The sequence below is a fragment of the Pinus tabuliformis genome, chromosome 9 (genome assembly GCF_031772625.1).
Source record: "Pinus tabuliformis cultivar Carrire ecotype Pingquan chromosome 9, CPIR1, whole genome shotgun sequence".
In the NCBI taxonomy this organism is placed as follows: domain Eukaryota; kingdom Viridiplantae; phylum Streptophyta; class Pinopsida; order Pinales; family Pinaceae; genus Pinus; species Pinus tabuliformis.
This window is the reverse complement of record NC_142307.1, coordinates 498832891-498848751: the sequence shown is the minus strand read 5'-3', so window position 1 is coordinate 498848751 and position 15861 is coordinate 498832891. Positions and strand designations below refer to the sequence as shown.

At 35.7% G+C, this 15861-nt stretch overlaps 1 protein-coding gene across 2 annotated transcripts in view; it reads right to left on the bottom strand.

Annotated features, from left to right (window-relative positions):
• Positions 1 to 8842: 8842 nt before the first annotated feature.
• LOC149149398 (uncharacterized) overlaps positions 8843 to 15861 on the bottom strand; it is a 103007-nt gene continuing 95988 nt past the window's right edge. Inside the window, exons 3-4 of one of the 2 annotated variants that reach the window (XM_089439594.1) lie at positions 9576 to 9759; positions 8843 to 9084 (exon numbers count right to left, since the gene is read on the bottom strand). In XM_089439594.1, coding sequence (XP_089295720.1) covers positions 9580 to 9759 — 180 coding nt within the window. In that variant the 3' untranslated portion in view covers positions 8843 to 9084; positions 9576 to 9579. Of the gene's footprint in view, positions 9466 to 9575; positions 9760 to 15861 lie in introns of both variants that reach the window. The other variant, XM_089439595.1, reaches the window with a different exon arrangement.

Here is a 15861-nt window from a genome sequence, read left to right as displayed (position 1 = left end):
GCAAGGATGAAGATAAAATATGTAAAGAAAACAGGGAGTCTACAAGCTTATCAGTGAGGGTTCTCAAGTGCAATTTTGGAACTTCCAGATATGGTAGAGAGGGACAAGGTATTCAATTTCATTATAGGATTGAAGCCTTGGGCATGCAATGAAGTGAATACACAAAAGATAGAAACACTTGAAGAAGCATTTGCTATTGTGGATCGCTTGGTAGAACACTATGAAGAAGGAACCGAAGAGAAGAAGAAAAAGACTGACAAGCCGAAGGAGAAGTCTACAAAGGAGGAGCCTTCGAGATCACATGACAAGGTGAAGACAAAGAAACCATTGAAGTGTTGGATGTGTGAGGAACCACATATGGTGAAGAATTGTCCTTCAAGACCAAAAGTGGCTACGATAGCACAATCCAATGCGAAAAAGAAAGAAGAAACTTTTGTTGGGGTCATGCAGATTCTAGGAGCTGCAGTGGCTATGGAGGCAATCTCACAAAGGGATCCTAAAAGAAACAAGTTAGAGTATGTTGAGATGAAAGTTGGGAGTGGCACTGTACTCACTATGGTGGATAGTGGGGCAACTCAAACCTTCATGAGTGAGGATACTACGAGAAGGATCGGACTGAAGTTTGTACCGGTGCAAGCACAAATGAAGGCAGTGAATTATCCTCCAGAATTTTTAATCGGTGTAGCTGAGAGAGTGGTGTAACACTTGGTTAATGGACAGGGAAGGTCGATTTCACTGTGGTGCAGATAGATGTCTACGAAGTTGTGTTGGTCATTGAGTTTATGAAGCAATTTGAGGCTATGGTAGTTCTCCATATGAAGAAACTATACATTTACGACGGACGAGAGGATGTACCCATTGGTGTTCCAACTGTAGGAGTTACAAAGGCTGAGTGTAAATTGAGAGCGATGCATATGGAGAATGACAAATGAGATGAAGAGGTCTATAATAAGTTGTCTTCTATGGAGGCAAAGCTTATGGAACAATCACATGTGATCCGAACATTGTCTAATAGTATCTTGGATCTATCAAGGAGGCTAGAGGCAGTGGAGATGGATGAGGATGAGGATGTTAGGCCGAATGTTCAGATGGAGGATCGGGAAGCATACTTGCAGAGATTCAAAGTGGAGGATCCTGATAGATGGATTGATTTTATTTGTGAGGAAGAGGGAGAGCCTTCAGGCTCCATTTCCTCCTTATCTTCTTAGAATATCACGGAGATGAGGCTCATTGTTAGTTGCTCATGGTAGTGAATCTCCAACATTTGAACAGACATCTAGGGTTGAGATGACATAGATTGACAGGTAGCATGTAGTGATGAGTCATGATGATGTAGGGGCATGAGTTCTTATGGAGGCGATGCACGGTTGGATTAGCTACCCAACTAGTCACCGACATGAGGGGTACCAGCACATGATTCCTTGCAAAGTTTGGCATATCTATGGCATGAGGCAGGTCGAGAGGTGGACACATCTGGATTACCCATACACACATTTGTGTGGTTTAAGAGTCTTGGTGATGGTGATTGTCAGGATGGAGAGTTGTCGAGGACGACAACCATTTAGAGCGGGGGAGTATGTCAAGCCCACGAGTCAATGGTTGATGTGCGGCGGAGTGGGGTGACGCACCCTTAGTTAAACGCGACGAGCTGGCGTGCGAAGAGTCGGTGGGTGCGATGAGTTGGAGAGCGGCGAGTCGGTTGCGATGTTAGTTGTGACGTTCAGACGAGTTGGCGTGTGATAAGAAAATGAAAGGAAAAATTTGGCTAAGTGTTGAAACTTGAGGAGGGCGACCTTATACAGTGTGATCAGACGAGTGGACCTGGCAGGGCGACTTGGTGGGTGAGCTAACCTTATGTGGGGGCGTGGACAGTCAAATTGTAGGTCGGCCTGGGCAGGCTGACCCATGACAAAACTTGGCGTTTGTGTATAAGGAGGACACCATGAGTGGAGAAGATCATCAAGCAAGCTCACAAAGCATTCAAGGAAACTTGAGGAGAGAAAAGTGAGGAGCCATACAAGAAAGGCTGAGGTACAGGCGGTGCGAGGCCGAAGTACCAAGGCAGGGCGAATTGACCGCAGAGCCAGGCGAGTTGTAGTTTGGGGAACCGTAGGGCCGCAGGTCAGGCGAACAGCAGAGGCGTGTTTGCCGGCAGGTGGACGCAGGTGGGCAAACCGGGCGCGGGTTGAACAGTTGGCGGGTGATCTGAATGGTGTGCTGAATGGGCAGGCCAAACGTTGCGCTAAACAGACAGTTGAACGACGAGTGAACGGATGGGTTGAATGGACAGATGAACGACGTGCGAACAACAAGCTGAACAAATAGCTAAACGAGAGGCGAACGAATAGTTGAATGATGCGCGGAATGAACAGCCGAACGACAGGTTGAATGGCGAGCTGAACGGAAGAGTTGAACGATGAGCTGTCGGGCGAGCTGAATAGGTGAGTTGAATGATGGGTGGAATGGGCAAGCTGAACAGGTGAGCTGAATGACGAGTTGAACAAGCGAGCTGAACGACAAGCTAAACGATGGGCTGAACGACCGGTGGAACGAAGTTTGAAGTGCGATAGTGATCAGTGAGCGGGCGTCGGGTAGCACGAGTTTTGCTGAACGGTGGGCAAGGCCGCACGGTGGGCAAACCACCCTGGGCAAGGCTGCACGAACGAGTCGAGCAGGCTGAACGATTGTCTAAGGTGAAATTTCCAGAATTGGTGGTTGACCTTGTTTGGTCAAGAATATTTTGGGGTTGCCTTAGAGAGGTTGTTGTATATTGAATTCATAAAGTATATTGTTATATATTGTGGGCAGACTCTTATCAGAGAGTTATCCCTCCCTTAAAAAGACTAAGTGAACTTGTATGCTTATGTTTATGAATGAAGATTAAATGAATGTTTCTGCTGTGTTATAACTGATGAATGCTTAGAAAGTGAAAAGTGAACTAAGTATGGAATGTTAGGCATAGTCCACACTTGAAATTATTGTTGAAATGAAATCGGGTGGTGGTGCCGCACTTGCCTATGAGCGGTTGAAAAACTACCGCCAAGATAGGGGCGTGACACCCATGGCCCCTTGGCGACTGGTCTGGCTAGCCGATTCTAGGAATCGACCAGTCAGGAAACTCGATTTTTTATTTCTTTTTATTTTATTTTTTTAATTTAATTTTGTGTTATAATTTTTATTTTTATTTTTAATGTTTTCTTTTAATGATTTTTTTTTTTAAATTAATTTTGTGTTATAATTTTTATTTTTATTTTTAATGTTTTCTTTTAAATTTTTTTTTTTTTCATTTTTTTCTATTTAAATTTTTTTTAATGTTTCTTATTATATTTGTTTACTTTTTTTTTTTTTTTGGTAATTATCCAATTACCTATTAATTTTTTGTTTTGTATTTCTTTTAATGTTATTTTTAAATTTTGTTTCTTAAATTATGTATTTTTGAAATATTTTCTTAGTTTTTCATTTATTTGTTTATTTTTTAATTTTTATTTTTAATTGTATAATTTTTTTATCTTTCCTTTTTTTTTTTTTTTTAATTGTATAATTTTTTATCTTTCCTTATAAGTTAATTTTGTTTTTTTTTACATTTTTTTTCTCTAATACATATTTTTATATTTGATTTTTTTTATTGAATCTTTTTTTTAATGTTTTAATATATATTTTTATTTACTTGTTTTTTTCTCAAGTTTTTTGGTTTTGTTTTAATTTTTTTCATTGTTTTAATTTTTGTTTAGTTTTGTATTTTTCATTTTTTTTCAAATTTTGTGTCGATTCTCAACTAGCAACCCGATCTCATTATGTGTCAATTTGATAGTTGATTATAATGAATTGAGTCTGCCCCCACAATGTGTCAATTTCATGGTTGGTTTTTAACTTTTCATTACAATGGGTTGAATTCGCCTACACTGAATGTAAATTTGATGGTTGATTTATAAAATTTTGTTGCAATGTGTCAAGCTGTCTTAAACTAAAATTTTAAAATAGCTACAATTTTAGCATTTGAAAAAAAATTACTCTTAATATAATGACTATTTCATTCAGGTGTTCATTTTTCTAGTTTTTTTAGTCATGTAATTTTTTCATAATTTCATGGTTGAAATATATTAAAAACTTCAAGTTTTCGATAGTCATGATCTTTGGTTTTAATTTCGTGGTTGAAAATTTGTCAAAATTTTAAGATTTTTCTAAATCATGATATTTTATCTTTAACACCACAACTGAAAATTGTTGGGATTTTAAAGTTTTTCAAATACATGATATTTTATTTTTAGTACCATGTCTGAAATTGTTGGAATTTTAAGATTTTTCGGAGCAATGATATTTTACCTTTAACGTCATTGCTAAAAAGTGTTGAAAATTTACCATGAAAATAATAATAATAATAATAATAATAAAGTTATTCCAACATCAACACTTTTCATTTTCAGGGAGTCTTTTACACAAAAAAAAATTCTTTTTACTGAATTTCATTTGTCATTTTTAAAAAATGTTGAAATTTACCCCAAAAAATAAATAAAAATTGTTTATGCAGCATCAACACTTCGTTTTTCGCTTTTTTTTCTTTTCTTTTTTTGGGATTTTTTGGCTAGATATCTCGTTTTGAGTTTATAGTTCTCTTTGATAATTTACATTGTTCAAAGCATGTTCTTCATGCTTAGAGTCAAAAAGAATTTATTATGAGAAAAAAAATGTATTTGAGTCATGTTCCATTTAGACATTTGTAAGAAAAAGAAATTTGAATTTTATATTGAGTCATTAGTCCACAAGTTGACCAAGTCGGCCTAGCCCTCCAAGTGGCACCTATACGACCCTCCCAAAGCTATATATAAGAGACAAGTTTGACCCCTTTGGAACATATTCATTCATCATCACAGCAAGTATACTTTGCACCTAATGAAGGAGTAAGAGGTTGAATCATAGGAGAGAGAGAGACAAGTCAAAACAAGGAGAATCTTGCATCATTGACCAAATCTTTGACTTCTTAGAGTTCGCACATGTCAACAACAAAACTCTATGAAAGGAGGCCGAAATTTCTGAGGTAACCACAGGCCAAAATTTGGCCCTAGTTGCAAGTCTGAAAATTTTAAACTTTGATCGTATTTGGAGCAATTTAACCAACGTTGACTTTGACTTTGGATGTGACTTGCAGGAAGGTTGGACTTGACATTTTGGTGGTAGTTTTGTCTTGGTCTTGGATATCTCATTTTGATCTAATTCTATAAGAGAATGATTGTTGGGTTTCCCCCTTGTGAGTTTTTTCCTAGCTAGCCTCCTAATTTGCATTAGAAAAAATTTTAGCCTAAAAGTGCCCATGAAAATTTCATGTAATTTCCATGTCATAATATGTAACCCAATCAAAATCCTTTTTAAAAAGAGGTACATGTAAATATTTTGGAGAGAAAATAATTTTTTTTTATCTTTTTTAATTGTATTTTTTGTTTATCTCCTTATAGGTTTACTCAAATTTCAAGTGTAGGTACTAGTTGGATACGGAATTTAATTCCGCATTCAACTAGTACCCATTATGCATACTTTTGAGAAGACCACATTGATAAAAATTGAAGATACATTAAAAAAACATGTTGAACACGTTTTTTTAATGTATCACCAATTTTTATCAATGTGGGTCTTCTCAAAAGTATACATAATGGGTATTTCTTGGATGCGGAATTGCCTTCACTTTAAATTTGAGTAAACTTATAAAGAGATATGTCAAAAATACAATATATATATATATATATTTCCTCCAAAATTCATAACTCTTATTTTATTATTTTTCCTTAACAAGCCATTTTTAGGATGAAATTTCCTCTAATGTATGTTTTTTTCTCTTTATGGTTTCTATATTTTCCTAAAAAAATGAGCATTTGTATAATTGCTTGATTAAAAAGACATAAGAAGTAATAACAAAACATCTAACATTCACAAGTAATTATCAAGTAGAGAAATTAGGAGTTAGACTTCACTACACTCGGTTTCTCAACACCATGAATTACATTAAATAATAATAATAAAAAATTAAAAAAGAAACATAACAAACAAACTTATTTATAAATGCCAAGTCCCCTATGCACGTATTAATGGTAAACCCAAAAACATTTATTAAAAATTACCATACAATATTTACTAACTAGGAACTCAAACTAGGAACTCAATAGCATTTAATGAATATTAAAAACTAGAAACTTTGTAGCATTTAATGAATATGAACCCAAAGAAAACAACAATAAATTTTAAAATAGATAAATAATCATGATTTCAATTAACAAATTATCACATTTTATTATCCGCTATCAATAAGATATTAAACACCTTTTATCTTCGTTCAAATAAGCATTTCTACTTCACAACTGCGAAAATTTCATTCTCAAATACAAGATTTTTTATTATTAAAATAAAATGGGGCCATTTGGTATATACTTATATTATGATCCTTTTAATTACCCTTTGTCTTCATTTAAATACACATATTGGTTGTTATTAAGATAAAACATTACGATACTTGTACTCACCTTTTCTCTTCATTTAAACACGCATTTCTGCTTTACAACTGAAAATTTCAAACACAAATACAAGATTTGTTGTTAGTAAGATAAAATGGGATAATTTGGGATATATCTATCATAAAGTCTCTTTCATATCATACCTCTTCCAAAAAAATCAAGACTCGTGATTTACAGAAAATTCAATTTGTATTTGTTTTTTTATGGGATGATTATCACCTTTTCTCTTCCTTTGAATATGCATTTCTATTCTACAACTGCGAAATTTCATTCATAAATGCAACATTTATAGTTATTAAGATAAAATGGGGTCATTTGGTATATACGTATCCTATGATCGTGAAAATAATTCAGCGTTGTATGCTTTTATAGTTTTTTCAGGGGGAGAAAATCCCTGCTGAAGAATCAACATAGTACATATTATATAATCGCCGAAGCGAGCAGAATTACGCCGCAGCATCGCGCGAAACGGAGTTGTCTATAATGCGATTTTTTGGAGATTCCGGTGACAGAATCCGGCGGAAGAAATTGAGGTTAAATCTTGATTTGTTGCAGTTAAAATGGTTTTTTAATTGCATATTTGGATTCAGCACCCTCGAAAACCCCTGGGACGCTTTCATTGTGCAGAAACTAGCTATCAAACTTGCGATTCCAATAAATTCCTACTGGATTTCGACTGGAAAAACCCGCCGGAAAGGCTTTCAAAAAATCGCGTTATAGACAACTGTGCGTGAAACACATCATCGGGATCAGCATCAGCAGCACATATCTCAACAGCATCGGGATCAGCATCAGCAGCACATACGTCAACAGCATCGGGATCAGCATCAACAGCACATACGTCAACAGCATCGGGATCGGCATTCATCAGCATCAGCAGCATCACGCTGCCCCTGCAGGATTCGAACATGGCTGGGGTCATTTGGTATATACGTATACTATGATCGCGGAAATAATTCAGCATTAATACAATGGACTTTCTTTGATACCATACCTCTTTCTAAAGAAATGAACATTGGTGATTTACATTAAGTTCATTTTTTGTTTTCTTAATTAGGAGAATTGGTAAAGAAATGAACCTTGGTGATTTACATTAAGTTCATTTTTTGTTTTCTTAATTAGGAGATGGTAGACTTGTCGCATACTTTTTTCTAAAGAGATAAACATTGGTGATTCACAGAAAGTTTATATTTTGTTTTTTTAATTAGGAGAATTGGTAGACTTGTCGCATGTAACTGAAAAAGATTAAGATCACATGGATGATACTGCCACTAAACTCCTGAACCTAAAACAACCCACCCACGCTAAACAAGTAACCGAGTTTAAATCAAGACCCCTATATTGGTTAGGAAAAACACCTTTCAGTGTGGAACGTCCATTGTTCAGCAGCCGAATTCAGTGTGAAACGTCCATTGTTCAGCAGCCTAACTCAACGAGCTATAAAAAGTTGAATTTAATCGTTAGCTACATTTTACGATCTCAAAGGTACACATATTAACCATTGCTTTTAATGCATCATCATGTTCCTTAGTTTTAACTTTTGGTCTTAGAATTGATGATTGTTAATTGCAATTGACTAGAAATCATAAAAACTATGAAAATATCAAAGTGAACAATGTAATAAGTTTTATATAAATGCATTGTACAATGGATCAAAATAAAATGTTTGTCTGGGTGACTGATATGAAGATGTGCCATTCAAATGACCAATATGAAGACATGGTACAAGTTGCTGACAGGAAATGCCACTATACAAGCTCGTAATAAGAAATGGTATTCCACCATTAACTGATAAGAGCTGTTCGCGTATGCTCTTCTTTATGAGGCAACTAGCTATATCATATAAACTGAAATTGCACATTAATGCTATCCAAATTACAGCGCAAAAAGTTCATTATGGCAGATATGACGTACAAAGAACAGATGCACCAGAATACAAGCTACAACCAAAATAGATGATTTAAAAAAAGAGATGCAGATTATTGATGTTTTCAATAAATAATTTGAAATTAATTTATTTGATGATTTACTGCATTTGAATTTTTTTTCATCAACTAAGTTGAGACCAACCTCAATGTTTAATGAAAGAAATTCAAACATAGTTATTTAGTTATATGGCACTGACAAAACCCTTATCCACACAATCAACCAACTTATCGTTCATTTTCCATACTGACTATTTCATATTAATTTTGCACAAGCTAATATTAGTACAATGATTTTATCATGGATGACCTTAATGAGAGGCTTATTGTGAATAATAAACTTGAAAACTCGAAGGATCATTACATTCATCGACACAAGATGACTCAAATTGCCATCTTTACCCTTGACAACCTTCAGAACCTGAAAGAAGGGTTATTATTCCCACTGAGATTGCATTTGAGACATGTAATAGTCATGACAATTCACAAAGTCAGTGCTTGATATAGAAATAATTATTAACATAAATAACTTTATTAATAGCTCTAAAATGCTAAGGAAACCACGTCCATTAATGGAACATGCAGGCCTCAAGATAACATTGAAACCAGAGCCAAAGTGGTGGCAGCAACGCCAATTAATTTGAAAGACACCATTGTTCCTGAAAAATACGTGTGAGTGTAAGTATCTAGAGATTCAAACAAACATAAGAAATCCTCGAAAATCTCTCACTGCAAATGAGCAACTCTCAAAGACAAACAAGCATACACAGTTCAAATTGAAAAAGAACTAAATCCATTTTGTTTGAACTAAATCTGCTGTGTGTGCAAGTTTAGCATTGTTCAACGTTTTGAGTGGACTCACCAGTGACCACCCATTATCAGCGACTCAAGCAGAGCATGGTGGATCAGAAAAGAGTGCTGGAATGGTTATAAAGGAAGAAATAGTATCCATTCCAGCACTCTTTTCCAATCCACTATGCTCTTCTTGAGTCACTAATGATGGGTGGTGAGTCCACTCGAAATGTTGGACAACTATAAACCTGCACACAGCAAAATTCCAGAAATTGACATTAAGCATGATTACAGGCTGTGGAAATATACACACATAAATCCATTTCATTAGAAATAAGAAATTGTAAAAGTAAATTACCTATTTAAAATTCATCTTTCTCATGGGATTGTTCATTCGTGGTACCATCGTCAGTTGTTACAGCATCATTTCTGTGTAACATTTCAATAACTTCTTCTAATGGAGGATCTCCAGGTCTTCGGTAAGCATTTTGGCCTAACTTGAACTCGTAAGCTTCCGGTTGACTCAGGATAAAATCTTTCAACTATATAAATCAAAACCACCACAAAAAATGTTACTGATATGAAATACGCCAAAAAAGTCCTCCATGTTCCTATTTTATAGAATGATACACCAAATACATGGTACGAAGTTTGAACTATGCTTAGATGAAATCAAATTATTTACAAATCTGCGATTTCCCTATACCTTAACATCCAATATTCATATGAAAGAACGCGTAATTCAATAAATTGCAGCATATTCAATGAAGTTGAAAATAAGCAATTGCTGAGATGAATCTTCGATACATATGGTATCACTGTTACAAAATTCGATTAAACCTTTCGGAGATACGTAAATATTTGAGTACATCTTTATAGTGTTAGCAAGTTGAGACATTAAATCAATAATGTACTAAATCATCAAGAAGGTTTGGATATCTTAGCTACCAAACCTTATCCTTGAGGAAACTGAATATAGTTTGTAGTTTACCTAATGCTCACCAAGAGAAAAGTATTCGTGAAGCCCGTATTTTGAAAAAGAATTTTTTTTTAGAGACATAAAGAGAACACTGGCAATTAGAGATAGTGCTCAGTGTTCTTCGTGGTCCCATGAGAATTCCATCAATGGGGCAACAGGTTTTAAAAATTCAAAATGTTAAATTTTCAGGACCTAAAATCACTACGCTGCATAATCTGAAAGTGATTAAAGCCCAATCAAAACAGTGCGTAATAGGGTGCTAGATCTACAAATACAGGAATCTGAAAGTCAAAACAGCAATCTAAAATTGCAGCAAGGAATTAAATAACTTTCTATTACACTGAAAATATTACATGTGCAACTACCTTATCTCGATTAAAGACTAGCTCAAAACTTCAACTATCTAACCCCCTAGTGAAGTGCCCTATCTCTTTTATAGAACAAGTGAAGACATGTTACAATAAACCTAGGCAACCAGTGGTGCACTAAACTTGAAGAGAAAAAACTAACCCTAATGCATGCTCATGCATTAGTTAAACCACCTATATTAATACGCCCACTCTCGAACAGGAAGTGCATGCAAGCATGGATGAGAATCTCTCTCATGCATACCTACCTAATCTTATGATTTGAGTCCTCCTAGAATAGAACCTCCCCCATGCAATGAGCCCTATCTGCATTGGTGATTGTACCTTCTCAAAAGAGACCATGCATCCAAGCATGTGTGTGCTTCACACACCCTTGGAAGCCTGCTAAACTAGCATGCCCTCATTAGACTCTCTAATGCACACTCCCCCACCAACACATAATTCTGCACAGAAATCTATTGTTGGAATGATCTGCTAATCAAGCCACTATTGAGGGAGAACACATCGGAGCAACAAGTAAAAACTAACACTCCCTCTTTGCAAGGAAGTTGTTCTCCACCAAACCAAGTTTCTCCCTCAACATCTCAAACTTCCCCTTAGCTAAGGGCTTCATCAGAATCCCTGCTAATTGCAAATTTGGCTGAACATAATCAAGATCACTTGCTCCCTTCTCAACTCTATTTCTCCAAAAATGGTACCAAATATCAATGTGCTTGGATGATGATGAAAGAATGGATTCTCAAAGAACTTGATGCAACTCCGATTGTCACAGTTTAAAACAGAGAACTCCAACATCTGATCGGTCAACTCTACTATCAACTTACGAAGCCATATGGCTTTACAACAAGCAAATGAGGTCACCACATATTCTAGTTCTATTGAACTGAGTGCAACTACTGCCTTCTTTTTGTTGAACCATAAAATCATACATGTGCCCAAGCTAAAAGAAAAACCAAAAGTGCTCTTCCTCGAACTTGCATCTCCTTCTCAATTAGAATAAAAGAAACTATGCAATGGTAACTCACCATCTCCCACATACCTCATGCCAATAATTAACTATACTTTCAAGTATCCGAGCACATATTTGGCAACTATCCAATGAATCTTCAAGGTTGAACCATGAGCTGGCTCAAAGTATCAACTATAAAACTTATATCCAGCATAATATTCACAAGATACATCAGGGAACCAATGATCTGCCTAAACAAAGGAGTAACCAAATTAGAATATAAATCAGCAAATAGTTTCAGAAGTGGAGCCAAAGGAGTGGCCAAGGGTTTGCAATCAAGTATTTGAAAGTTATTTGGGATCTCCATTGTGTACCTCCCTTGCCCAAGGAAGACTTCACCCACACCTTGCCCAACTTCTAGACCCAAAATATAATGCATTAGGCCAATTTATTTCATATCAAATTTGTTGTCCAACTTCTTGCACCACACAATAAGTTTCTTAGAACTAACTATAAGAATCAAGCCATCTACATACAAAACCAAGACAACGAGAACAAATTTATCATATAAATAATAAGGAGAGGATTTGCGAAAATCATGAGAAACCCAAATTCTAAGTATTTATCAATCCTTGAATACCATGCACATAATGCTTGCTTCAACCCATAAAGGGCCTTCTTCAATCTACATACATGAATATATTGCCCATGCACCTCAAAACCCCTTCACTAATTAATGTATACTTCGTATTCAATCACACCATTTAGGAAAGAATTGCTCACACCCAATGGAATAAAGGCCAACCAAAACATGATTTCAAAAATATGATGACCTCGACAAAAGTAAATCTTGCAACTAGAGCAAAAGTTTTATCATAGTCAACTTCCTCTTTCCTACAGAACCCTTTGGCTACTAATTTGGCCGTGTACTTCTATGCTCGGAATTATCGTGATAATATTGCCAAAACCAAACTCGGTTATAATATCCGCAATATTTATCGTTATAATTTTCCCTTCTACAATTATCACATTTGTCAGGCCAAGGAATAACTCCCGAACTTGGATGTCATTGCATTAATGAGAACAAAATTATATAATATCAAAGAGCGACCTTTGGGATTCATATTCCAAGGTCGATTTCTATTCTTATTGTTCATATTTCCTTTTGTTTAGATATTTACAATTTATTCATCCAATCCCAGAGGATAAAGTGTCTAAGATTCCCCCCCTTAATCTAAAGGGGTGTTAGTGAGTCCAAGCATCATTCTAAATCTTTCAAAATTTTCTCTTCCAGGTGCTTTGATGAAAATGTTTACAATTTTCACATTTGTGGAACAATGTCGTGGATGAATAGTCTTGGCCTATACATGATATCAAATCATATGATACTTTGTGTTGATACATTTTGATGGAATTTGGGATCCTTGGCCCACTTAATTGCAGAAGTATTGTGGATTAGAAGGGGGGTAGAGTTCACTGGTTCCTCTTGCAAGTCTTCAAGAATTTTCTTGAGTTGCACAACCTCCTTGGTTGCTTCTGCAACTGCGACATATTCTGCCTTTGTTGTAGAATCTGTTGGAAATGATTGTTTGTGTAACCTCCAGGAGACAGTGACTGATCCAAGACTCATAAGATATCCTGAAGTAGACACTCCATTTTCATTATCTCCGTCAAAATATGAATCGAAATATCCAATCAAGTTGAAGTCATCCCACCTATGAATATTTGAGTCCAAAGCCTTGAGTTCCTTTCAAGCTCTTTAGAATCATTTTTCATAAGCATGGAAAGGATCCCAACAACAAATGAAATATCTGGTCTAATAGTGGTGAGGTAGATAAGACCCACAAGTTGTCTATACTTAGTTGCATCCTCAAATTCATTCCCTTCTTTAGATATGAGCTTCATATTTTGTTCCATTGGAGTGGACAACGGATTGCATTGAGCCATGCCAAACTTGTTCAACAAATCTCTAATGTAGTTATTTTGAGAAAGGATTATATACCTTGGATGTTGAGTCACTTCAATGCCCAAGTAGAAGTGAAGGTGTCCCAAATCTATTATCTCGAATGCTTTCTCCAACTCATTTTTTATGGATGCAATATAGTATTCATTGTTCCTTGTCATCAACAAATCATCAACATATACCACAAGATAAATAGCAGTTTTGCCAATTTTCTTGAAAAACAAAGTTAAATCATCAAGATTAAAGTGTTTGACGTTCAATTTCAAAAGATGCTCAATCAACTTTTCATACCAAGCTCACAGTGCTTGTTTTAGGCCATATAAGGATTTGATGAGTTTGCATACTTGATGTTCTTATCCCTTCAAAATAAAACCTTTTGGTTGAGACATGACATTTTCGTTCAAGCCTCCATTCAAGAAAGTAGTCTTCACATCCAGCTAATGAACTTTCCATCCATTTTGAGCTGCCAAGACAAAGACAGTTCAAATGGTGGTCCATTTTGATACGGGTGCAGGTCTCTTCATAATTGACACCACCTTCCTGTGCAAATCCTTTTTCCACGAGCCTTGCTTTGTGCTTGTCAAGTGACCCATCTTATTGTACTAGTTCTTGTAGACCCACTTGCATCCAACTGGTTTGGTTCCAAATGGAGGGTCCACCAACTTCAATTTCCCATTCTTTGTGAGAGCATCATACTGCTTCTATGTGTTTCTTTCCATTCATCATGATGAGCAACTTCTTTAAAGGAAATTGGTTCAAAATTAGTAAACAAATTCAATTCACAACCATATGAATCATCCATATCATCAACTGAATTTGATTATCTACATCACCTCCATCTTGTCTAGTGGAAATTATGGTTCATGTCTTTCCAACCTCATCAGGATGAACAGTTTAAGTGTTTTAGTGAGCCATTTTAGGGGACCTATTTGAGATGGTCCAGGTTGCTCTATTGATTGAGATGGGGTTGCACCAAGATTTAGCCTTCAAATCCTCTCAATCACATCACTCAAGGGATCTTCCTAATTTGAAGGAATGGACAAAACTTCATGAGGGGGAGACAATGTTTCAGAAGGAGATTCCATAAATTGATCCAAAATAGGGACCTCCCCCCCCCTTCAATATGTTGAATCTCATTATCAAATTCATAATAAGTTTTTGCATGATGGAATCTATCCAAAAGATCAAGCTAGTGTTCAACAATGTTGTCGATCTTGGAAGATTCAAGGAAAATCACATCTCTAGACAATAAAAACTTCTTATTTACCTCATCGTAATGATATGCTTTGGTGGTATCTAAATACCCTAAGAAAATGCATTTTCAACTCCTTGCATCAAGCTTGCTTCTTTGTTCCTTGGGAATCAAGACATAGCAAGTGGAACCAAAGATCCTAAGATGCCTTACAACATTTCATAATTAATCTTTTCTTTGAGAGCATGAAATGGACATCTATTTTTGACATATATTGCACATAGAACTGCATCATCCCAAAACATCAACTTTACATTTTTGAACATAAGATGGACATCTATTTTTGACATATACTGCATAGAGAACTACATCAACCTAAAATATCAACTTTACATTTTTGAACAATTAGAATAGGAATCGACCTTGCAGCGAACCATATTCAAAATAGTCCTATTCATTCTTTCAGCTACACCATTTTGTTAAGGATTGTATGGAACAATAGTTTGATTTTGAATCCCATGTTGGAAGAGATAGTTTTCAAATTAATTAGAAGCATATTATTTTCCATTATTAGTATGAAGGGAGCCAATATGTGATTTTGCATCATTTTCAATCCATGCATGAAAATTTCTTAAACTTTCAAAAGCTTCTAATTTATGTTTCAACAAATATACCCAACACATCATGGTGTAATCATCAATAAAAGTCATCATATATCTATTGCCATTTGCAGAAGGAACAAGAATAGGGCCACACAAATCAAAATGAATCAGTGCAAGTTTTCTACATGTTCTGAAAGTAGAATCATGAAATGGTTGTTTGCTATGATTTTGTAGGATACAAGCATTACATTGCTTTAGTTTCCTTAGGAATAGTTGGCAAACCAGAAACACCATTCTTTTTCAACAAACAAAGACTATCATAATTAAGATGTCCAAATCTTGCATGCCATAGAAGACTAGATGGCAATGTACCTTCATTACACTAAGAAAGGCATGAAAAGTTTTGCGCACAAGCAGATGTTCCTTGCAACTTCAGTAGTGTTTCCTCCTGTATTCCAGTCATGACAATTGTTTTGTCAGATGCTTTCCTTATCTCTACTTTGCCATCAAACATACGAATGGAGTTTCCTTGTTGGTGAATGTGAACAAGGGACAACAGGTTTCTCCACAGTTCTGGAAGGTAGAGTACAT